This window comes from Hyperoodon ampullatus (assembly GCF_949752795.1).
Source record: "Hyperoodon ampullatus genome assembly, chromosome: X".
Lineage (NCBI taxonomy): Eukaryota > Metazoa > Chordata > Mammalia > Artiodactyla > Ziphiidae > Hyperoodon > Hyperoodon ampullatus.
Genome location: NC_136913.1, coordinates 22,438,932 through 22,464,807, shown reverse-complemented (window position 1 = coordinate 22,464,807; position 25,876 = coordinate 22,438,932). Strand labels below are relative to the sequence as shown.

Sequence of the window (25,876 nt, the reverse complement as noted above, 5' to 3'; positions counted from 1 at the left end):
CGTCAAGCCTCCATGCAATTAACTATCTTATTTACAGCTGTAATGAAGCAAAACTCAAGGATTTAGCAAGTATTGCTGATCTGTGTCTGCCTCTTCCTTGCACTTGCTTCCAAAGACTGCTTTGTTTTGATTCAAAAAAATGCAAAACATCTGCTGTTTGTCCAAATTAACTTAAAATAATTACTTTTAATTTAGATAAAGGACGTATTTTCTTTCAGTTTCAAGGTTTTACATGGTTCTGCTGCCTACTCATTTGCCAATGGCTAGTACATGTATAACACTGCAGTGGAATCAAGTAGATTGGCCAAGTTTCAAGTTCTGATCCAAGGTCAATGATACATTTTTTGGCAGTACTTCTTTAGAGAAATGTCTCCCTGTGACTTTTTTAATGCCTGATATGCAAAGACAGCAGAAAAGATAATCAGAGTACCTTTGTCAAAAAGGAGGCAAGTGGGATGTGTAAAGATAAACAAAAACTTTCCAAAAACACTTAGTTCCCATAAACTTGATTTAAGATAAAGGAAAATATTGCTCTAAGCCTTAATAAATTGGGCTGGGAGTGGAGAAATACAGGTTACTGATTAAGGAATTACAATAAAAATACTTTAAGATAATTCAGAATTTTAAAGAGATTCCATTTAAAAAACCAAGGCCAAGCATTCTAGGAAGCCAAAAACAATACTCAATCATACTCTATTAAGAGGTTTCAAGCAGAAATAAGTAAGTTGAGAAGGCAGAATTCATGTGATGCTAAAATTCTTTAAACACATAAAAACCTGTGTTTTCTTTTTCCTTTTTATACACATAGTAGAGAGAAAATAGACTTTATACTAGTTCACTCACAAAACAAACAAACAAAAGAAACAAAAGCAACTAACCGAACCATCGAAGACGCTATCATAAATATTCTCAGTTCCACATATAGGGCATGGACATTTGAACCTTTCACAGTCCCTGTATTTCTCTTCATCCGTGAGCTGTGCTGGGCCACCAAGGAGAGCATCATTCTCTTCATCTTTGTGATAATGGTGAACTCTAAATTGGGTGGGGTCAAGTCCTATTAATGTTAAAGAAAAAATAAATTCAGAAAGGTACAATTATTTAAATTCCCTTCTCCAAAAATACTCTGAAGAAGAGAAATCAGAAAAGAATTATTTCAAATTCATGCACATACTACACAACCATTTGAACTCAAGATAGAGGCTCATATCACCAAGACAAATGACTTCTTTTTTTAAGGAGATTATAAACAAAACAAGTAAACTGCACCAAAACAATGCAAAAACATTCCACTGGACATTTGCGTTTGGAAGCAACTACTTCTATAGGATGGTTTTACTATTTTCTTAAAGTTACAATGAAAATCTCAAAAAAATGTGCACTGTTAAAATCTCCTAAAATCAAAGTATCACCATTAAAACTGAAAATAGAGAATAAAAATCCCATTATGGAAAACAAGTTCACTGCTATTACAACTCCTTCAAGCGCAGACACCACTGCTAACCCTGATTTCAATGCAGTGGTCGATTCCATCTTGGCTCAGTAGTTAACAGCATGTAGGTTGCAATCTAATTCAGTGGTTAAAATTCAGTAGCAGCATCTGAGTCAAAACTCAACATGGTTTTTTTTGGTGTTCTGAATTCAGAAATTTAAAATATGTGCAAAAACAATGAATCTACAAACTCTATAGGCCAAAATGTCCCCGACAATACTGAAGCCAAATATACCTTCTATATTTCAATCAAAACAACACAAGAAATCAATCGATGCATAGTTTACACTATCTTGTTTCCCCAAACTATTTGAGAAAAGAAATGATTTTAAGGCCAACCAATTTAACTTGCCTTTGACCAAAGCACATATGTCAAAATGTACTATTTGGATTTACACTTAAAAAGATATTCCACACTATATCTTATAACATTTTCTTGAAAGCATTCCTTAGCAATCCTGAAGAATTCTAGGCTTCTGAGTAATCTAAAGAAAGTTATCATTTGTTTTAGTATAAAGGTAAATAAGTAATAAAAACAGTCACTGAGCAAAAAAGTTCAAATACCAAAAACATCTAAAAATTATTGTAACTCTACCAACAGCTTGCATAGTTAGATAGTCTAACAGATGTATTCAGAACTCAGTGACAAGATCCTAAATCCCATCTGGTCAATTGTCACGTGACATCTCTTTAATTATAAAAGACTTAGGGCTGACTGACACAGTGGAAAGGTGCTGAACAAAGAATGAAAAGACTGAGACTTTGAGTCTTGGTTTTCTCACCTGCAAGATGGAGCTACTACCACCACCATGCACTTCTGAAGTTTAAATCGGATGTTAGGGACAAATCATTTTCAGTGGTGCCTATCACTGGTAAGCACCCAATAAATGCCACGTGAATGAAAAAATAAAATAGTGGATGAACATCATTTAATCCATCATTTAGTATTCATTCAAAATTACAAATCTGGAAAAATATATGAAATGCACGTTCATGTTGCACAGCAAGTTAATAGCTGCTCTTTGTAGTAATTAATCAAAGTGAGTATTTCCCAACATGATAGTGTATAATAAAAACAAAGACTACACATTCAAAACAAATTGAAAAACTGTTCTTGGTTACTGTAACATAGGTCACTTGGCCCCAAGACTCACTATACATTTTTATTTTACAAGTTACCTATAGTCTAAGAGCAACAGCAAGTTAGTGAAGTGTGGGGGAACATACACCTTCTCATTTAAAGACAAGGAGGGGCAGAGGAGTAAGAGAGACCACGCCCACGCCTGTGAATGGTGCCATTTCTTCCCTGTAGTGAAGGGCAACTGCTGCAAATTCCTGAACCGCTAGCTGTGAATCCAACTGTATTCACATAATGTCTTGCTTTATTCACGATTATGAGAAAGTAGCTCCACCTTTTCTCTGATGGTATAATTATTCATCAATTTCCCAGGCCAATACTATTCAAAAAGTAAGGAAAAAGAAAAATAATAAGTGTTTTCTGAAAGACAAGCTTCTTTCACAACCTAAATATCAAGGAACAAAACAAAGCTGGCTTTGCACATAGACAAAACTGGCTGGGCTCTAACAAGGAAGCAATGAAATCTCTTTCTAGGCCTCCCCACCAGCCATGCCCACTGAGTGCACCTGAGGCTTGGGGAGGCCTGCCTGCTGAGCACACCACAACTGGACATGGGCTGCCTTGCTACTTACGGAGAAAAGCCCAGCAAGTGACCAAGAGTTATGAAAAATTATCAGGCCTTATGAAATGCCTACTTTAAATGTCCATTTCCACAATCCTTATCTGCCCATGGCAGTAACAAAAACAAATGGCCTACCTAATTACTTCAGATTTATTCACAAGCTGATTTTTTTTCAAGAGAAGGGACTTCACCTCAGCATTCTTGGCCATAAGTCAATGGTAAATTTTTTAAATATAAAGGGAGAAGACGGTGTAATTACCTTAAAATATTAGGTATATAACGATCCTTGTACAAGAAGTTACTTGGATACAAAAATATCACAAAAAAGTGATTTTCATGGGAGGACAATTATAAGTTCAACAGGCAAATCACGGAGGGCTAAGTTAAATCTTTTTAAGAAAACATATAATTAGTCATGTTAAAAAGTATGGATCACTGCTGCTGGAATCCTTTTTTAAGGTCAAAATCCATGCTTAAACCCCAAACTTATTCAACATATAAATTAATTTTTCCAAATCCGCACAAAATTGGCGATAAGCAGCTTATTTCGAAGTTTCGGGAAACTTTAAAAAGTTTTACTGCTTAAACCATAACTCGTTAAGGCTGGAGCGAAACAACAGGGAAAAAGTATCTGGTGCTGCCACCTAGAGGTAGATTCTGAATTTTAAAATGTACAAAACAGCTGCTACATAGAACTCTATTCGTAGTTACTGTCCCTCCAAAATGAAGCACTATTGTCAGAAATGTCATTAAAGCAATAATCACAGCTTCCATACATGCATATACAGGGCATAATCAATATTAAACTGCACACCATACAGTAAGTAATCACAGCAGTCTTTGAGTGAGCAAGAGATACAAAACTGAATTCCAAGTTCCTTATCTCTTCTAATGAGAGCTTTCTCTGAACTGGCTTAAAGAAACAAACTTTATGCCCCAGCTGAAAAGAGATCTTCCACTTCTACTAGACTAGCTTTTGACAGATGACTTCAATCATTTGGTCCAGCACAGAGTAAAAGGAGGAGCGGCCTCCTTGGGCTTGGCACCAGTTACGTGGGGGAAGAGCAGGAGTGGAAATGATGTGCGCTTTAATTCAATCCTGTGGCTTGTCGCGACCCAGCCACACCGTTTTGCTTGGGCTGCAGTGGGGGAGTGGGGGAGGGCAACGACGACGAGACGGGACAGAGGGGCAGTGGAACGAAATTAAAATACTGTCATTTATAATTAGAAAACTTAAAGGATCTCACATTATTTTGGCAACAGGATCAAAGCTCTCATGTTTCAAAAAGTATTTATAGAAAGTAACATCACAGGCACTGGAGGGGATGAGTTCAGCAGTGCCGTTTTATACTTGAGATCGCCACATTCTTATCACACATACCTCCAATGTAACACTTAGCACAGAATTATTTTCTTTACCACAGTATTTTCTAACAATTGTAAACTATGTTTTTAGAATGTTCACTTGCCTCCATTTCCAAGGAGTATTTAAAATACTCCAAGCTCAAAGCATTAGGTTTAGAGGCTGATGCGTTTGACTAAATAATCTTCTTCCTCCAAAAGACAAGGTCTCTATTAGTGCAACTGCAAATAACTAGAGTAAAGTCAATTACATGTGTTCATACAACTGGGGAAGAGGGAAAAATCCATATGAATGAAACTTCAAATGAGTAGAGTAACTGGTATTCCCAAGCAGTTGTCTGTAATATGAATCACTTAAACTACTAGGGAAGCTAATTAATGAAGTCCTACTGTGAATATTTTTTTCTAAAAATTTCCTCTAGGAAATGAATCCTTTCCACAAATCCAAGCTTTCATATAGCTGGACTTCTTAGAGAACAATATACAAACTGAAAACTTAGTAGGATTAAAGAAAAAATATTTAATGAATTTTTAAAAGGTGACTGCTACATCCATCAAAAGCCTTGTATAAGAAAGTTCATAGCAGCTTTATTCATAATAACCATAAATTGGAAACAATCTGATGTCCATCAACAGGAGGATGAATAAACAAACTGGTATAATCTACCATGGAATACTACTCTGCAATGAAAAAGACAGAATACTGACATGCAACAAGATGGATGAATCTCAAAAATATGCTAACTGAAAGAAGCTGAACAGAAAAAGTATATAACAGAGGAGAGTATTTATATAAAATTCTAGCATAGGCAAAACTAAACTATGGTCCTAGAAATCAGATGAGTGGCTGCTTTTGTGAGGGGGAGGGTATGGACTGGGGAGAGTGCAAGGGAACTCTCTAGGCAATGGAAATATTGTTTTGATAAACTTTTTGCATAATACTCTTAACACTGTACATTTCATGGTACGTAAATTATACCTGAAAACAAAAACATTCCAAATAGAAGACGTTTGTGATATATATTAAAAACATTCCAAACAGAAGATGTTTGTGATATATATTTCCAAAGAACTCATTCAGAATATAAAAGGAATGCCTGCAAATCAATAAGAAAAAGACAACTCAACAGGAAAGCAGAAAAAAACTTGGACAGCTCACAAAAGAAGATATTCAAATGGCCAATAAGCATAAGAACAGGTGCTCAACTTTATTAGTCATCAAAGAAACACAAATTAAAACCACAACATTATGCCACCACATAAAATGAAGGAGAGAGGAAACACCAAGTATTGGTAAGAATGTCGAGCACTCAAACACTGCTAGTAGCGGGTCTAAATTAGTAGGACCACTTTGGAAAATTGGTCATATCTACTAAAGCTGAACATACATGTCCCCTATGACCTAGCAGTTCTCCATCTAAGTATATACCAACAGAAATATATACAATTGTTCAACAAAAGACATGTGCAAGAATGCCCAAAGCAGCACTATTCATAACCACCCAGAGTGGAAAGAACCCATAGGTAGGTAAGTCACACAGTGTGGTATATTCATACTAGAACAGAAATGAAGTACGACCACATGGACTCATCTCACAAACATATTGAATGAAAGTAGCCAGACATAAAGAGTCAAGACATCATTTATACAGCATCGAAATAGAAGAAAACTTCATCTGTGATGTTAGAAGTGATGATAGTAATTTTCTGGTGAGGCATGGAGGATAATTTCTAGAAGGAAATACGAGGGAGCTTCTGAGAATGTAGTAATATATTGTTTCTTGAGCTCAAGACTGACTACACTGGTATGTGTTTACTTCAGCAAAATTCCTCAAGCTGTTCGGTTAGACTTTTGCATACTTTCTGTATGTATGTTATACAAGAAATTCACACTGATTTCTCATACCACATACAAAAATAAATTCAAAATGGATTAAAGACTTAAATGTAAGACCTGAAACCACAGAACTCCCAGAAAAAACATAAGTACATTCTTTGACATTGGTCTTAGCAATATTTTTCTGGATATGTCTTCTCAGGCAAGGGAAACAAAAGCAAAAATAAACAAACAGGACCACATCAAACTAAAAAGCATTTGCACAGGGAAAGAAACTATCAACAAAATGAAAAGGCAGCCCACTTAAATGGGAGAAGATATCTGCAAATAACATATCCGATAAGGAGTTAATATCCAAAATATACAAAGAACTCATACAACTCAACACCAAAAAAACAAACAACCTGATTAGAAAAATGGGCAGAGAACGTGAATAGACATTTCTCCAGAGAAGACCAACAGATGGCCAAGAGGCACATGAAAAGATGCTCAACTTCACTAATCATCAGGGAAATGCAAATCAAAACCACAGTGAGATATTGCCTCACACCTGTCAGAATGGCTATCATCAAGAAGACAACAAGTAACAAGTGTTATCAAGGATGTAGAGTAAAGGGAACCCCTGGGCACTGTTGGTGGGATTCTACGTTTTTACAACCACTATAGAAAACAGTGTTGAGGTTCCTCAAAAAATTAAAAATAGAACTGCCATACAATCCATACAGTTTCGCTTCTGGGTGTTTACCAGGAAAAAAACAAAACACTAACTCAAAAAGATTCATGTACTGCAATGTTCACTGCAGCATTATTTACAATAGCCAAGATATAGAAGTGACCTAAGGGCCCATCAATAGATGAATGGATAAAGATGATGTGGTGTACACACACACACACACGAATATTACTTAGCCATAAAAAATTGAAAGCTTGCCATTTTTGACATGGATGGATCTAGAGGGTATTATGCCAAGCGAAATAAGTCAGAGAAAGACGAATACCACATGATCTCACTATACGTGGAATCTAAAAGCCAAAACAAAAGGAAAACAGAGTCACAGATACAGAGAGCAAATGGGTGACTGCCAAAAGGGAGAGGGAGTCAGACGGGGAGGGGACAGGCAAAGGGGATTAAGAGGTAGAAAGCTCCAGTTACATAATACATAAATCATGGGGATGTAATATACAGCATAACGAATATGGTCAATAATACTATAATAACTTTGTATGGGGACAGAGGGTTATTAGACTTACTGTGGTGATCATCTCATAATGTTTGCAAATGTCAAATCACTACACAGTACACCTAGAACTAACATAATATTGTACATCAACATATTTCAATTAAAGAAAAAGAAAATTCACACTGAAGGTAGGAAAAGTAAGTAGTAAGTATCTCTCATGATATATCCCTGAGTTTGTTTCAAAATGTGTTAGACTGCAACCAGACATTACGTACCTCCTCACAGATGTACACACCATTACCTAGGAAGTCGGATTAGCAAAAGCTAAAATAAACTGGACTGAAATATGGGCAGCTCTTTCGATCTAACTACCATTTTACAGGAAATAGATGGGACAGAGGGGTGTGTTAAAGGATACCACTAGGATGCAACTGGCAAACTCCAGGATAAGGGACATTCCACATGACAAAAATCACCAGTTTCCTTAAATAAATGGGAAGGATCAAAAAAAAAAAAAGAAAAAATAGAGAAGATTAACTATCATATGGACTGTGACTGGATTCCAATTCAAAGGAGGAGCTTCTTTTTAAAAGAAAAATGCATTCACAGTACGATAGGGGAAATACATTTATTGGTTATGTGATGAAATGAAGGAATTGTGGAGTTTTTTCCCTAGTGATAATACTGTAGTTATGCTGAAACGGGGGAGACCTTGTCTTTTAGAAATGCAAAATGAAATATTTAAAGATAAAATGATATGTTGTCTAGAATTCACTTCAAAATCATCAGAGGAGGTGAAGAGGAGTAACGTTGGCCACACTTGCAGATGGCTGAAGCTGGGTGATGAGCATCTGGGGGTTTCTTACACAGTTTTCTCTACTACTGTACATGTTTGGAATTTTCCATAACAAAAAAGTTTAAAATACTGCAGGAGCTAATTTAATGATAAACAACTGACTATACAGGTGGCAAACAACTGAAGCTGCCTTCCACCAACAACAAACCTCTCCATAAGATAAATGGAAATTTTCTGAGTAGTTTAAAAGAAATAATATCCAAACCTTTGGGTTAAATAAACTTCCAAGAGTCTTATTGTCCTGCAAAAGATAACTCCCAAAATCTTGATGAAAAGAAAAAATTCTTTCTTTCTTTTTTTTTTTTTTTTGGACAGCACTCTCATAACCACGTGATTATTTGTAATGCCCTTGATGACAGCCCTGAACGTGAATTTTAACTTAATGAAACCTGTACCTCTGAAGAGGAAAAAAAACTTATTTTTAGACCTGAGAAAACACAGTAACTTTATGCTGAAAAAATATTTGGAAAATAAAATAACACAAATAAAAACAACAGACCAAGACTGCTTCTCTTACACAAAGGCCTCTCCGCTCCAGCTATGTTGGTAGATTAAAAAAAAAAAAAAAAAAACCCGTTTTTTTCCCTTCTGATTTTGTAAAAACTGTCTTATTTTTACGAGGAGTATTTATATTTTTTCACCAAGGAGGAACCTAATATTCTCCACCTTTACTCGTTTCTATCTTATTCATATGTATACATTTAACACAGTTTAAGTATTTGTGCACAATGCTGTATTCAGCTTGTCATTTGTTACGTCTTATCCATTCTTCTATAGGCTACACAATCTTGACCTCATTTTAGTATGCTTAATACGATGATCTTAAAAAATTTGATCTATAATTAATAATACAATATTGTATACTTGAAAGTTCCTGAGAGTAGGTCTTAAACATTCTTACCACACTTCCCCTGCCCCAAAAGAGTTAACTATGTGAGGTGATGGATGTGTTAATTATCTCGATCTTGGTAATCACTCTACAATATAAACGTGCATCAAATCATCACGTTGTACACTTTAAAAGCATACAATTAGGGAATCCCCTGGTGGTCCAGTGGTTAGAACTCAGCACTTCCACTGCTGGGGCCCCGGGTTCCATCCCTGGTCGGGGAACTAAGATCCCAAAGGCCGCACAGCGTGGCATGCATGTGTGTGTACATACATACATACATACATATGTACATAGAATTATATTTGCTAATTATTCCTCAATAAAGTTAAATTTTTAAAAAATTGATCTAACTTAAATAATTTGAGAAATCCCCATTTTCCTTTGGAAACTACAAGCTTTACAAAGTCAGAGTTCAAAATCACTACACAAAGCAATTATTCTAAACATGCTCTGGTGTGGCTCCAAGTTCTTAGAGGTGTGCCTGAGTCAAACGAGCAGCACTACCTCGGGCCCTCAGCACAGTGAGCCAGTGACACAGAAACAAGCACCGTGTGCTCGCCTTACAGGGACTGCGGTGCAAGGCAGTGCAATGGATACCCTTCATGAGGCTCTCTGTGAATTCCCTTGTGTGCCCTGAAGAGCAGCTGGGATGGCCTGGGCTACCCCTGGAAGTCGGAGCCCTGCTGCTTATCACTGGGCTGGAAGGACAAGTGGGAGGTGGGGACAGGCAGCCACTCCCGACTCCACACTGGCCTCTGCAAGGCACATGCCCACAATGCCTCAAACGCCTCCATTTTTATAAACTCTTCCCGGGTGGCCCCAGCTAGAAGTGGTCTCTGCTTCCCCCAAACACTGAAACTCCTTTATTCTACCTCTTTGGGGACATGTACTTGTGCTGTCCACTAGACTTCCCCACAACAGGGAAATCGACTCAACAGGCTGGGCTGTGATGTGAGTAAAGGAGCCATGGCTGACTCAACTTCGTATCCCTCACAGCACCCATTACACTGCTGAGCACGGCAGGTCATCAACATTCATCTGTTCCCCGGATGCATAAGTAGGTTGGGACTAAGTAGGCTGGGAGCATGAGCCATTTGATAACGCACTTGGAACGGCGCTCCAGCCTGGAAGGGGCGGTTCTTACCCACTGAGAAGACTTACTATCCTACACTGCATTTGGTGTGATCTTACTTCTGAAATTTTACTATGAATCATGTCACAGAAAATATTTAAGGTTTGGAAATGCTGGTCATGTATGTACATTCTTCTGAGAGCTTCATCATGAAAAGAGCAAAGTCTTGATCAACAAAGTAATGCCTGAGGCACTTGCTGGTGGCATCATTCCACTCCCAACCACCTGTGCTTTTCCCCCGCCGCCACCCCACCACCTTTTGTAGGTGTATCTCCCCGGGTCTACCAAAGGCACCCCCAAACATGGCGTGGCCCGCTGCTGCACTTAATTTCTTAGAAGATATCAGGGTACCCTGTCTACTGACAAAAAGTACCTTCTGTAAGGTGGGTGGTATGGGCCATTTTTTAAAAGGGGGGATTTTTACTTCCCAATCTAACTCAGGAACACACTGGGTTAAGTGTGCTGTCTTGTTCTAAGCACTACTTTCACAGATTAAATTTTAAATTCTCATGTTCTTCAAACATCAATAATTTCTCAGGACCAATGAAAAAACTGCCCTGATAGGCAAATGCCTGAAATTTTATCACTGACCATGAAGAAAGGTATTTGACAGTTATTGTACAAATCATTCCTCATCGGAGGAAAGATATTATATAATTTTAAGTACTGTTATGCATAAAATATAAATTTATTAAAAGATGAAAGTCAGGAATGAACTTTAGAATATTCTAATCCCCAGCCTGTTTTGCTAGGTACAGAAGACTATTTGGATGTTGGAGCATACTGTGAATATTTCACCCACAGAATATAGAGAGCTTTCATTAGAACAAGAGAGGAAAAAAAATACCCTATAGTCTGGAGAACAAAAGCCGAGAGTTCCAAGTTTTAGTGGCCATGTTTCCCATAGGGCTATTGTATAAGAAGAGTAATACTACATTTTTTTCTATTCACCGATGGAAAAGAGTAAAATTTAGCTTTATTTAAGCCCAACAGCAATAATGTTGCATGGGTTTCAGAAAAATGATACACATTTTACTGTGGGATAATGAGGACCATTAGTTATTAGGGAGAACAAATTATTCTCTTTCAATACAACAGACTTATTCATTCACTCATTTAATAGACTGTCCTCTCTCCTTTTCACTGAAACGACCTTCCCATACAGAAAACCTGGCCATGCAACATGCCACCAGACAGACTTCAGGAGGTATCCTGACGGGGAGAAATAGAGAATTTCCAAAGTGAAGCCACAGGATAAAACCAACACTTGATGCTTGCCTTTCATTTCAAGGAAAGCAGTATAAAAGCAACAGAAAAAGAAGTAGTTGAAAAATATAGTTGCTCTCCACAACAGTCTTAAAAATAAAAAATCATGAACTTAATAATTTTCCTAAATGAAATTATGCCATTATCCCTGATTTCTTTATACTAGCTAAAAGGACAAAGTAGCGAACCTCACTGAAGTTTCTACACTGTCATACATTTGATTAACCAAAGATAAAAACTACATTAAAGCCAAGAGAATTATTTTATGTCTGTGATTAGGCAGGTGGAGGGCTTGTATTTTACGTATACATTTGCAGACTTCAACTTATTTAACGGTGTCAGCTCACTAACGGCAGTTTTTTTTAATATAAAGAAAAACAGATTTAGAAGTTTAAAAACAAATTACGGTAATTGTATGCCTACAGCTTGCACCTCTTAGAAACCATGCAGCCCTAACACTCCTCCCCTTACTTCCCCACCACTTCCCTATCTCCTCCCTTCTCCTCTAAAACCCCAGGCTACGTGAGAACTGATAACAGGGGCCTCAAATCCCCTAGTGAAGAACAGCCACCTTAATTTTCACTTGGGGTAGAGGAATAAAGGACGCAGACCGAAATGCAGCTCCCAATAGGGCAGGGGGCAAATGCCTGCAAAGACCTGCCCAGCGAGCTTCAGTGTTTTCTACAGACCTTCATGGTGACTGGCGCTTGCGGTTCTGCCCTTCACTACTGTGGACCCTCCTATGAGGAAAGAGGGAGAGATAGAGGACTAGGAGATTTACTACCAATGTAGACAGGTATGTGGATACCGTTGGTGACGGCCGGGGCTGTGGTGGGAGGAGGCACACTGCGCAATGATGACAACTTCACGTGTCTTCAGCATAAAAACTGCTGCCAAACAGCAGAAGACAGAAACGAGAAAAAGAAGGTACAAACGGGAGTGGCAGCAGCTCCTTCAGAGCTAGAAACACAGGCCCTTCAGTAGCTCCAAGCGGCTACCTGGCACCGAGAGCTTTCAGGTGATGGGGTAGGAGAGGTGCGGATGTGTTGAGACCACACACAAGCATGACGGGTCCCCTCTGTAGGCTGAGCCTGGTCAGTAATAGCAAGGACACTCTGAAGATGGGGCCCGCTAGGCTACTGGCTTGGAAAATGATTTGTGAAAACTGGATTCATAAGACAGTCACAATGATGAGGAAGTTTCGTCTTTAAGCAGCCACAATCTGCCTGCTGTTTAATTGATATGAAAATGATCTTAAATATGACCCTGCAACCAACGAAATCAGTCTGGTCTCCTCCAGGTATGGCCAGTCGAGACATCTGAACAGGCATCAGGCTGTTTACCAGCCAGGCTCCACCGCCTTCTACTCTACACCTCTTCTGCCGAAAATACAAGGCTCCACCCTTATCTGTTAAACGTCACTCACAAGATGAGGCTTGTTCCAGATACCTCTCCTCGGCTCTGGGCCACTGGAAACTTCAGGACCAAAGAAGGAAAGGGCAATGGCGAGCCTATGAAGCAGGCTCTTGATGATCCAAATGGAAAACCTGGAAGACCTACTCTAAACACCAAATGCTTCTGCTGAGGGGCTGTCAGCAGGGCTGAGGGTTTGCAGTGGGGCGAGGAGGAAGCACAAAGATGAAGCTCCCGGGCCTTCACACCCACGCCACCACGCTCCTGGCTGAGGGCATGTGTCACAGCCTCCCAGAGCTAAGAAGAGGTGGTGGCTACAAGCACAAGCTTTGCAGTCACTCAGAGCTGGGTCCCAGACCAACCACGGTCGGCCACTCACTAGCTATGTGACAAGACCAAGTTAGTTACCTCTCTAAGCCTCAGCTTTCGTCTCTGTAAAATGAAGGAAACAACACAGCCTCATGGGGTTACTGAAAGGATTAAATGAGATAACACATGCAAAGTACTTATTACAGTTTCCAATAGAGTAAGCACTCAAGGCAGAGGAGAGAAAAAAGAAGGAAGCTAAAAAATATTGTGCACTTACACTCCCTCCTCCCAGCTGAGGATTTATAAACATCATCAAATACAACTCAACTTTGAGAATACATTATATGATGATCTGGGTAGCAGAATTTTATCTTCCTAATTATGTTTTGCTTAGGCAAATGTCAAAAATGAGTTTCCACTTCCAGAGCAGACACTGATGTGCGGGGGTCGGCGGGGGACCCGCTGGCGGGAAGGAGCTCAGAAACATATTCAACAGGGGCAGTGTGGAAAGTATGTGACCTGATGATTCCTTTATCCAGTCTCAGTCCACAAACGCACAGAGAGCTAACTGCGTGCAGATCCCAGGGACTAGAGGAGTTTGAACATATTTCTGCAGAGGCCTGGCAGGGGGCTGGGGCACGGCCACAACAGGCGTTTGCTGCGCACTCCCCCTGCCCAGGCCTGTGCAGAGCATCTCACACGTATCACTCATCGCTCCCTCAGAGCAGCTCTAGAAACCAAGGCTGAGACCCAGCTTCAGAGGCTTGCCAAAGCCACAGAGCGCGTGAGCGACAGAACCAGTGTTTGAACCCAGATCCCTATGATGCCAAAGCCCGCATCTTAAGCCAGACTTCTTCAATGAGAAGAGGAGGAGAATTTTCCATGAACCATGGACAGATTAAACAATGCCATATTTAGGGGACCCTGAGTACACTAAATAAGAAGTCAGGCTAGAAATACAGGTTGGAGCTAGAAAGTTAGTCTATAACTGCCGAAGTCAGAGACTGTAAGATGTCAGTGGCAACTGGACTTATAGTGAGGAGCCAGCCAAGGACTTTATTAGGCACTCATTCTAAGAATATTCATCTTTGTGTACAATGGGATAGAGAGCAGAGAACTTAAAGTAATGTAACTCTCAACATGCTGGTCATCTAGAAAGGAAATCAGGGCTGGTTATGAAATATATTTCTAAGCAAGAGATGACAATCTGGTGATCTGGCAAAAAGTCTGAGAAACAATGAGGTTTCAGGGTTGGCTGGCACCTCCAGAGTGATGAGAAATTAGAAATCAACTAATTCCTAGAAGACAATGAGTCCAGTTTTAGAAGAATTTTTAAAAGCAAGAGCAGGATACTCAAAAGGAATCGAATACAACAAGTTAAACGTTTTAATGTTAAAAAAGCTGTGTATTCTCACTCCATACAAAAACACATTTAGAGACTGAGACAAGAGGAAACAATAATCAAGATACAATGAATCTTCTTATTAAGTGAAGTTCACTGATTAAAGTGACAACGATGTACGGACTTCCCTGGTGGCGCAGTGGTTAAGAATCCACCTGCCAAGGCAGGGGACACGAGTTGCCCTGGTCCGGGAAGATCCCACATGCCGCGGAGCAACTAAGCCTGTGCGCCACAACTACTGAGCCTGCGCTCTAGAGCCCGCAAGCCACAACTACTGAGCCCACGTGCTGCAACTACTAAAGCCCATATGCCTAGAGCCCGTGCTCCACAAGAGACGCCACCGCAATGAAGAGTAGCCCCTACTCGCCGCAACTTCGCGCACAGCAATGAAGACCCAACGCAGCCAAAAATAAATAAAAAAAAAAAAAAAAAAAGCAACAACAATGTATGCTCAGAGACTAGGAGGGCGCCGAAAATCTTCTCTTATCCTTTTTTTGCCGCCTCTCTCTCTCCCCATTCATCATCTGCTGACGGAGCACCTACCCTGGAGCAGGCATGTGCTTACAGAGGTAACAAGCCTGTGGGGTTCATATAGGAGGGGAGACAGACATTAACCAAACAACCACAAAAATAAATGCTCAACTACAAACAAAGAAGTGCTTGACATAGTACCGTGCCTCTAAACAGGGCTCCTGATGGGTAAGGGATGACCGCACGGGCTGCTGTTGCCGGACAAGGGGCTATGTGAGTTCGGGACACTTACCTAACCACGTTGCAATGAGGACAGCATCAATTCCATCTATTGGCTCACAGATTCGAGCCACAACTGGGTGGATCTGCTGGGCCAGGTAGTACTGGGTGTCAATGCTTAAATTGTCCTGCTTCTGCAGCTGCTCTGGTGCATAGGCCCTCTGACTCCCAGTGAGGTTTGACCCATCCTACAAGAGGACACGGTACAGGTAAAGTTGTGAGAAATTCAATCACAAGTACTTGCTTGGACAAAGAGAGGGACAACAATTCAAATTTTATGTGTTCAATTCCAAACACCACGAAGTCCTTTTGACCTACTGGTGAACATTTCATATGCAACTAACAGGAGGAAGATCAAGGGGAACAACTCACCCACTGTCCAGGAATGTAAATCCAGCATGTGTTGTGTTCTATTTTTTGTTGAAACTCGAAACCAACAAGATGGCATGACTAGATTAAACAATTCCACCTGCCATATCACAGAAACACACAGGGAAGACTTGCCAACAAAGGCCTTTTAGGAGTCATGACAAAAAAATGTGTGACCCTTTTATTATGTTAACTCAATCCCTCCTTGCAAGAATTCTAGTCCTATTATCATCTTAAAGACAGTGTGTGTGTGTGTGTGTGTGTGTGTGTGTGTAATATCTCTCAATGAGAGCTATATGTATCACTGAAAAGCAAATGAGCAAGGGGAATAGACCAGTACACAAAACCCAAGAGCAGTAACTTAGGTACAAGATATAACAGGTAAGAGTAAAATTAAGAAAGTCGCCTTGGTGGAGTACAGTGCTCTAGGAGAAAACTATTTGGCCACTGGAACAAAGGCCATTTTGCGCTGTTTACGCGGCTCTTCCTCAGGGAAAGGAAGAAGGGCCAGAGAGCCTCTCTTCAAGGCCTTCCTCTTCTCTTTACTGTCTAAAAATAAAAGTTGTGAAACTCTATATAATTGGCCCATACACAGTCCTGTGGGTGATGTCATCATCATCTGTGAATCAAAAAGCCATCACTCTACTGGACCAACATCCAACAACTCGTTCCACTCTTCCTCTTGTCTGCAACAACAGAATTTATTATTCAGATTCGTAAATTTTAACTATTCACAGTGCTCAGCTGCTCTGCGAAACTGATTATAATGTGAATCCTATTCTTTCAATCCTGCTACAATCAGTCCCTTCTCAGCTCAGTGCCCAGCCCAAATCAGAGGCAACCTTTCATACCGTTGTCTTACCACAAACTGGAAGCAGTGGCCTCTTTCTCTGGCTAGGCTCCTGATGGAAACAAACTGGGATGGGATGTTTTATCAACTAGGTTCTACCTATGCTAAGATATAATGAAATCACTAGAAAGGAAGCAAACCTCAGATTAGAAGACTTGCTTATAATTATTTTTCAGGAGTTCACAATACAGTAAAAGAAATTAGGCAGAATTAATCAACTTTAATTGTTGCCCTTTTAGAAGTTTGATTTGTTAGATGAGAGTAAGGTGACAGCCAATGACAAAAAGAGTGTGAAAAATCCTTGGGCAGTGTCTTTATGCACCACAACTATATTCAGACTGCCTTTTAACAAACACATGAAATCTGACTGATTTATAGAATTGTAGTTTCTTTTTAAAACTGGTCTGTCCTTAACATTATAGTAATGTTGAGTTTTAAAATTTTTAATAAAGAATAAAAAAATTTGTAGAGGCAAATTATTATTTTTTAAAAATGGCCCTTGAGTTACTTTCCAATATATCACTAGATGTTCTCATGTCAGGCATGTCTGTAAAAAAAACAGCTGAAAAAGTTCTAAGCATATTCTCAGTTGAAAAAGTTTTTCCCAAACATATTTCTTATTGTATGTAAAAACATCTGAGCTCAAACATGACTGAATTCAAAAGAATTGCTAAGATGACAGGTTTTCCTGTGTTATGTTGGAAAAACATTTAGGCTGTAACATAAGGTATATCCCTCAAAGACCTAATTCTCAAACCTAGCAAGACCTAGTTCTCAAACCTAGCAAACATTTAGGCTGTGACATAAGATATATCCCTCAGAGACCTAATTCTCAAACCCATGGTATATGCAAAAACACATCCCATACACCTTTAAAAATAGACTAAGAAGCAATGTTGGTCTTCCTTGAAGTGCCCATATAGTAATTTGTGAACTTCTCAAAGTACATACTTTACAGAGACAACCAGATGCAGACAATTCATTCAAAATTATGAGGTCATCTTTAGTAGGAAACCAATGGAAAAAAAGTTTTAACAGATGACAAGCGGGGCCCTTAAAACAATTACGTTAAAGGCATGCCTTATGAAAATTATGCCCAATGAAAGTTAAATAATTAAGGATTTAAAACTTAACCAACAAGTGGAAGTTGATTTAAGATCTCAGCAAATAATTCACATGGTTTAATAAGACTATGAACTACAATATAAATTACATACCACAAACATTACTCTCTGAATTCACCTGAATTTATAGTCTGAATAAGTTATCAGTAGAGTACTATATTCAAAATGTAAATTTTAAACAAAAAAGAACCTGTTTAGGAGATAGGTTATTCTTGGAGGGCACCTTTGCTTAGAGCAGTAAATAGTTCTCCTAAAAATGTGTCATCATACATTTTGAGAAACATATTCTAAAAATATAATTGTGTTAGGAAAGAGGAAGAATAACCTGAGGGCTTAAAAGCAAAAGAAGTAGGCAGCTTTGGTTAGCAAACATGCTGAAAGTGGGCAGGTCCCACTGCTGGGGGACAAAGGCAAATTAAAGTCCTACAGCTTTTCTTGGGATACAGTGAGAAGAATAAATCAATAAAAGAAACATGAACTGTTCCTTTAACAAGCAAATAAGTTAACGCCCAGCACCAGTCGAATGGGAAAAGGGTTGAAAATACATCAAATTGGATTTAGCATCAGCATTTTGAGCTTTTCTTATATCAGTAAGACCAGAGAAGAAGAAATCAAAAGAACTCAAAATTCAGACATCAAGGAATATAAGCTTGACTTTTGAAATACACTGATCATAGGACCATACATCTCCATTCCAGGTTTAGCCAAAACATAATTGTGGCTTGATTTCATTTTTAGATGCTATTTCAGAAAACCTATATAATTTTTCAAAGTTGTATGTTGCCACCTGCTCCTGTCATTAATAATCTTAACAGCTTTTCCATGTATGTGAATACCTAAGTGAAAAAAAAAAACCTAGCCTATTTACCAAATCTTTATTTGCATAATATGAAAATTGTTTTTTTGAGATGAGACTTGTCAGAGGCAATATGCAAAGCACATTAAGGGCTTGAGCGAGTCAGACATTTATGGAAATATTTTCCTGCAGGAATTGGCTTTCTGTAACAGTTCTTAATCAAGGGTAACCCTAGGAGGGAGACAGAGTCAAGTGCTGATTCCTGTCCATGTACTTAAATCATTTGTTATGTACATCATCTACAATACCAAGCAGATATTAGCAGACGACTTCTACATTTTGAAAAGGCTCTCTGATTGCAAACCACATTGACTGTACTTTGACAAAGATCAATCATATTGCAGTGAAGTTTAAGGCTTATCTAATTTTTTTTTACTGTAATAACAAAAAGCAATATTTAATTAATTAAAAAGAACAGTCTTATTGAGATGAATTATGCCTTTTGGTAAACAGACCACACCATAGTAACTGTAAAGAATTTGGACAGAGGCTGTGACTCTGACTTTTTTTTTAAGCAGGGAGAAGGGATGAGACCCCTCCTTTGTTCCGACTGGAGTTAAGTGCTTTCAAAAAAAAAAAAAACACAAAACGAAAACCCTCTTCTGTTCTACCCTTTCTCCCTATCTCTGAATGTTAGAGGCATGCTACTCTCAAAAGAAACTGGTCAGCGGTTTAAAACTGCTCCAGAAGACCTAGAGGTTCCTGAGAGGTGTCTCATGGAACAGGGAGAAGACAAGAGGTGGGTTCTAGGCCCCCTCCACTCAAAAAAAAAAAAAAAAAAAAAAAAAAAAAGGACCTGGTTAGATAATCTATGTTTTCTTCATAAGGTATCTTTTTAGGACATCTCACCTTTCTCCATAACCATGCATATCGTATTTTTTTTCAAGGAATTATTTGAACAGGCTAGCGAAAAATGCATTTACTCTCTTTTGGTAGAATAATATTCAGAATAGAAACTGCTGCAAAAGGAATGATAAAGGACTACTGCTGGATATACAAGCAAACTGGTAGACATTTTCATTCAAGCTAATTTCAGATTGAAACAGCAGCTACTGTTATATACCTGTCTCACCAAAGTAATTTCACTCAACCAAACCACTAGTCTCAAATGTTTTATAAAAATTTTAATAAAATGTCATACTCCTGACTAATGTTTTTAAATGCTGCAAAACCAACCAAGACTAAACCCTCTCTTTAAGCATCAATTATTTGGAAGAGTACTAAATAAGACACCATGGAGAGATGGATTTTACTATGGGCTCGGAATTGGTGTAAGTCTTATTTATTATGACAGTTTTACCTGACAGATGACATACGACACAGTATCTCCAGCTTTCACCTTTCTGCCTCCTTGAGAATTTATCCAGAGGGCAACATGTACATGAGGTAGGCTTTTTTTATCAGGATAATCCTGGGGATCCTTTGTCAACGCCTAAGAGAAAAACAGGGAACAAAAAGCCCCAAACTTTAAAATAAAACCTTTCTCACACAGATATACACTAAACATATCTCTGCTAGAATCACACCAGCCACATAAACGTAAAAATGACAGAAGCTGTATGTAGAAAACACTGCCACAGGATCTTCAGACATTCTATCCTCAAGGCTCCTCTCTCCTTCATTTAGTAACTAATATGACCAGATATAACCCTGAAAAAAAAGAAACATGAGTTTCTGGGCCATGGCACAGAATACTTGGATATAAAGATTAAGACTGTGAATTCAGTCTTCTATGCAGCCTTAGAGTTTCTCCTAATGTCTGCAATTCTCTCACTGAATTAACTGATTAGTTAAGACGGATGGATAACGGTTACTCTGACTTAATGATCTGTTTCTCAAAGGCTTCTCGAGCCTAAATAAATCCCTAAGGCACCAGAAATCACTGGATTTACTCACAGTGTCAATTTAAGCTCTCCAAAGGCAGAGTGACTGAGTTTTTAACAGAAAGTAAGCCCCACGAGAGCAGGAACACGTCAGCCTTGCCCACAGCTGCATTCAGAGGGCTCAGAACGATTCTTGGTGTGTAGTAGCAACCAAATGTTTGCAGAAGAAATTATTTCGCTCACTCTGCAATAATTCACTAAGTTCAAGCACTGTAAAGTACTGCAAGATGAATAAGACAGTCACTGGTCCTAAGTCACCTGCCATTAGCAGACGATTCTCCATTCCACAAAAAAACTCTCTAAAATAAGCTACATGTGCCAGAAGGGAGTGGTAAACTAAGTGTTACCGAGAGTTTAGAGAGGCAAAGATTGCTACCATCTGAGAGCAGAAATCATGGAAGAAAAAACGAACTGGCACATGAAGGAAAAAATAGATTTTAAGAAAAGATGACGGGGCAAGAACATTCAAGCAGAGGGAAAAAGCAAAAGTTAAAAGCAAGAGGTGAGAAAAAAAATACAGTCTATTGGACTGGAACTTAATATGCACAAAGGGAAGCGGTGGGTTTCAAAAGACAAGAGGAAGGACAGGGAATAGGGTGCTCCATGTCTAGATCACCTAAGGGTGGTCTGCAGACCCCTGGGGGTTAGTGACACCCTTTCAGGGGGTGGAGAGGTCAAAGCTATTTTCCTAATAATACTATCTGCACTGGTGATATAGAAACAAAGGTCAGTAAAGGTGTTGACGCCCTATAAACATGAACCTGGGCAGCAGCACCAAACTGCACTAATACTCATTGTATTACCATGTCACCATGACATGCTCACAGTTTTTTTAAGTTCTTGACCCTTGAGTAGAAAGCTAATATTTTGTGTGACAAAATGGGAAGTATGCACAAGGCACATCTACAGTATACTCAAGAACGAAGGATGCTCGAGGAAATGCATTTGTGTAACTATTTGAGTTGCAAGCTAAACTAGCTGCCTTTCTCAACCCAATTTTTATTTGAAAGAATGGCAGGCCAACTACTGTTATTCTAACTTGAGTACCTGGCAGACAATCACTCAAAAAGAACCAAGCGAGCCTGCCACTTCAAGGAAAACACCTGACAGTATATATTACCTATGATAATATTGAAGCTATCAAGCACAAATCAGAATTTTGGAAATCCTGCTTCCACTCCTGTGAGCTTGACAGCTTTCCAATACTTAAAGACTCTTCTGATGAGTAGGAATATTTTAAAATGTGGTTTTTGTTAATATACAATGAAATGTATCAATATTTTGGAAGATCTGTAAAACTCAGGGAACCAACATTTAATAAATTACAAGTGCGTAACATCACACATGGGTAAAAGATCCATTCAAAGCACCGCACAGATGAAAAGATTTTAATGTAAGAGTATGAAAAGTTCATTGATATGGTTTCCTATTTCCACAATACAAATAACCTTGAAGACAATACCACTTATAGAGTACTGGTGTAGAATCAAAGAAGAATACACACAACTATCTTTAAAAATTCTGAAATACTTTTCCTTTTTCCAACTACATATTTCTGTGAAACTTGACTTTCTTCCTATGCTTCAACCAACACCACACATCACAACAGATTGGATGCACAAGCAGATATAAGAACGCGGATGTCTTCTACTAAACTAGACATTAACAAGATTTGCGAAATTGCAAAATAACACCATTCCTCTGGCTAATTTTTCTTTGTTTTGAAATATATAGTTATTTTTCATGAAAAAATTTTATTTTTGTGGGACTTCCCTGGTGGCACAGTGGTTAAGAATCCGCCTGCCAATGCAGGGGACATGGGTTTGAGCCCTGGTCCGGGAAGATCCCATATGCCGCGGAGCAACTAAGCCCATGCGCCACAACTACTAAGCCTGCACTCTAGAGCCTGCGAGCCACAACTAGTGAGCCCACGAACCACAACTACTGAAGCCCGTGCACATAGAGCCCGTGCTCCGCAACGAGAAGCCACCACAATGAGAGGCCCAAGCACCGCAACGAAGAGTAGCCCCCACTCGCCGCAACTAGAGGAAGGTCGCGCGCAACAACGAAGACCCAACACAGCCAAAAATAAATTAATTAATTTAAAATTTTTTTATTTTTGTAAACATATAATGGGTTTACTGATATTTTTAAATAAACTAATAAATGCTTTTAAAACTTGTCAGTTTTAATTTCTAACAGTAAATATCAACATAAGCTACATAAACAAAAGCTCTTGCAGTCCCCAACTATTTTAAGAGTGTGAAAATGTCCTGAGATCAGGAAATTTGAGAACTACTGTAGTAGAATAAAGCAGGTCCTCAAACATGGCTGCACATCCCCCTGTTCTGTACACTTTCTAAATCATACACTCAGTGTGGGAGAGTGCCTAGAAGCCTCTCTAAGTATTTAAATCTTCTCAAACCTGCATTATGTGAAGTCTTGATTGACTTGGACGGGTAATACTGCATAGAAATTTTAATCAATATAACTCTACTTAAGAAAACCGTTCTCTTCTTCAATTGACTATACTTCAGTGCAATGTTAAGAAATTCTGAATTTCATCTGACATACTTTCCAATTATTAGATTGGGACTATTTGGGGATTTTACAGCCTAGTTTCAGAAGGCTTGATTTTTCAAAAAATGCTTCCTGGTGGTTTAGGCTCAAGTTAGCCAGGGCTATACAAATCAGCTGTGAAGTATTTTGTGTTACTTTATGAAACATATTTAAGCTAAAATTGCGGCAGTTCAGAAAAATCACACACAGTGTTTTTCAGTTGCTTTTGGCAACAAGGGCTTAAATCTCCACAAAGGTAAATCTCACCACTCCACCCCTCCACCCTATGCTAACCTCCCATTTTCAAGCCCACCAATACCCACAAAATCAATCTAATCTAATCTAACCTAATCAATATCTTATCATAAGACAACCAGTCACATGCATGGACTCTTCGATTCCACTCTCCTTTGCAAGTGACAAAATGTAAATACTGATTTACTCACAAGTTTTAAACAGTACAGGTATTCAGACAAATGTTAATTAAGACAGTCACTCTTGATATATAAAAAGCTTAATGTAAACTGTCACAGGAATAACTATGATATAGAGAGTGCTTTCATCAGAATTGACTCTACTTTCATCGACACTGAAGAAATTCTTCTTTACTTAAAAAAAGTATAAGAGCATGTGACAGTAAATATCTTTGCTAGACCATTAACATCTTGAAAATACCAACCAGGTTTTGCTTATTCTACTTTATATCCCAGAATCTAGCACTGTGCACATAAGATGTACTCCATGTTTGATGAATGGATGATTAAACAGGCAAAGGAATTCTTTTAATGCTCACTGAACAACTATTATTTGCCAGCTACTATGCCAAGTGAAATGGAGAATACAAAGACAGTCGGTTTCAGTCCTGCCACATGAAAATATATGCACATCCCGAATCACACTAATTATTAACTAGTATTGTTAGTAATAATAAATGTCACTTTAAGTTGATAACTATTGAAGCTGAGTGATGGCTACATGGGGGTTCATAATGTTCTTCCCTTTACTTTTGTTTACTTTTTAAAAAAATTTATTTATTTTATTTTTGGCTGTGCTGGGTCTTCAATGCTGTGCGCAGGCTTTCTCTAGTTGCAGCAAGCGGGGGCTACTCTTCGTCACGGTGCGCAGGCTTCTCGTTGTGGTGGTTCTCTTGTTGCGGAGCACGGGCTCTAGGTGCGTGAGCCTCAGTAGTTGTGGCACGTGGGCTCAGTAGTTGTGGCACGTGGGCTCAGTAGTTGTGGCTCGCGGGCTTAGTTGCTCCTCAGCATGTGGGATCTTCCCAGGCCAGGGATCAAACCTGTGTCCCATGCATCGGCAGGCGGATCCTTCACCACTGCGCCACCAGGGTAATCCCTTGTATAAGTTTTAAATTTTCGATAATAAAAACTTCAAAATAGCAAGGCTGCACAATGTTCCTGAGAACTCAGAGATGGCCAGTGTGTCTATGCGGCTAGGTTTCTCTGCACACTAGTAACACTGTGCCATCACCCACAGGAGGACATGACGGACTGGGCCCACTACCCTAGAGGACACGTGCTCAGTGTTCTTTTGCCAATAATGTGGTCATGTTTGGACTCAGCCTTCCAAATTCATGCCTGGAACCCCGTGCAACAGAGGACTCACATTTCTAAGAACGTAGACAGTGTCAGGTATTCAATCTTCAGAACTGATGCAAAAATTGATCAAAGCAAGACTGAAATAGTAATTCTTACTTATGCAAATTTTTGAGAAAGAGACAAAACAAAATCTGAAAGGAAACCACTTTCCAACGTCCCAAGTGATTCCATGCCAACAGGCATGCACTGCATCACGTAAAGTGAAGAGCTAGTGTCAAGGCACATGTCCTCTTATATTACTTATTTCTAATTTTTTGTACTTTTCATGTATAAATGAGTGCCTTCTTTTGTGACATTAAAAACATCACGGTTAAGGAGTAGGAAACAAATGACTTAACTAAGGATAAATACAAATCGTAAGGATACGCATAGTAAATATTCATTCTCTCTAGGAATCAAAGAAATGCAAATTAAATCCAGCAGTAAAATACTGTTTCGTATCCATTTATGGTAGCAATGTTTTATTTAAATATCACCCATGATATTATCACCAATGAAATGTCACTTCTATAGTACAAGGGAATCTGTGGTGAAACTGGCGCACACATTTTGTTATTATCAATTAGTCTCACTCTTTTACAAAGCAATTTGACAAGAGCCACACAGATACTCAAATCTTTTGACTCAAATATTTTACTTCAAGGAATCTAAACAAAGAAAGTAATTCATCCAAAAGCAAAAAGACAAACGGGGACTTCCCTGGTGGCACAATGGTTAAGGATCTGCCTGCCAATGCAGGGGACACGGGTTCGAGCCCTGATCCGGGAGGATCCCACGTGCCACGGAGCAACTAAGCCCGTGCACCACAACAACTGAGCCTGCGATCTAGAGCCCACGAGCCACAATTACTCAGCCTGCAAGCCACAGCTACTGAAGCCCGCACACCTAGAGCCCACGCTCAGCAACAAGAGAAGCTACCGCAATGAGAAGTCCGCGCACCGCAATGAAGAGTAGCTCCTGCTCGCCACAACTAGAGAAAGCCTGTGCACAGCAACAAAGACCCAACACAGCCAAAAGTAAAGAAATAAAT

General features: G+C 39.1%; 1 protein-coding gene across 4 annotated transcripts in view; it reads right to left on the bottom strand.

Annotated features, from left to right (window-relative positions):
* POLA1 (DNA polymerase alpha 1, catalytic subunit) overlaps positions 1–25,876 on the bottom strand; it is a gene marked incomplete at both ends in the record, with an annotated part of 294,126 nt that overhangs the window by 144,703 nt on the left and 123,547 nt on the right. For all 4 annotated transcript variants that reach the window (XM_079728267.1, XM_079728268.1, XM_079728270.1 and 1 more), the window contains 3 exons: positions 879–1,057; positions 15,606–15,780; positions 20,092–20,223. In XM_079728267.1, the coding sequence (XP_079584393.1) occupies positions 879–1,057; positions 15,606–15,780; positions 20,092–20,223 (486 nt within the window). The remainder of the gene's footprint in view (positions 1–878; positions 1,058–15,605; positions 15,781–20,091; positions 20,224–25,876) is intronic.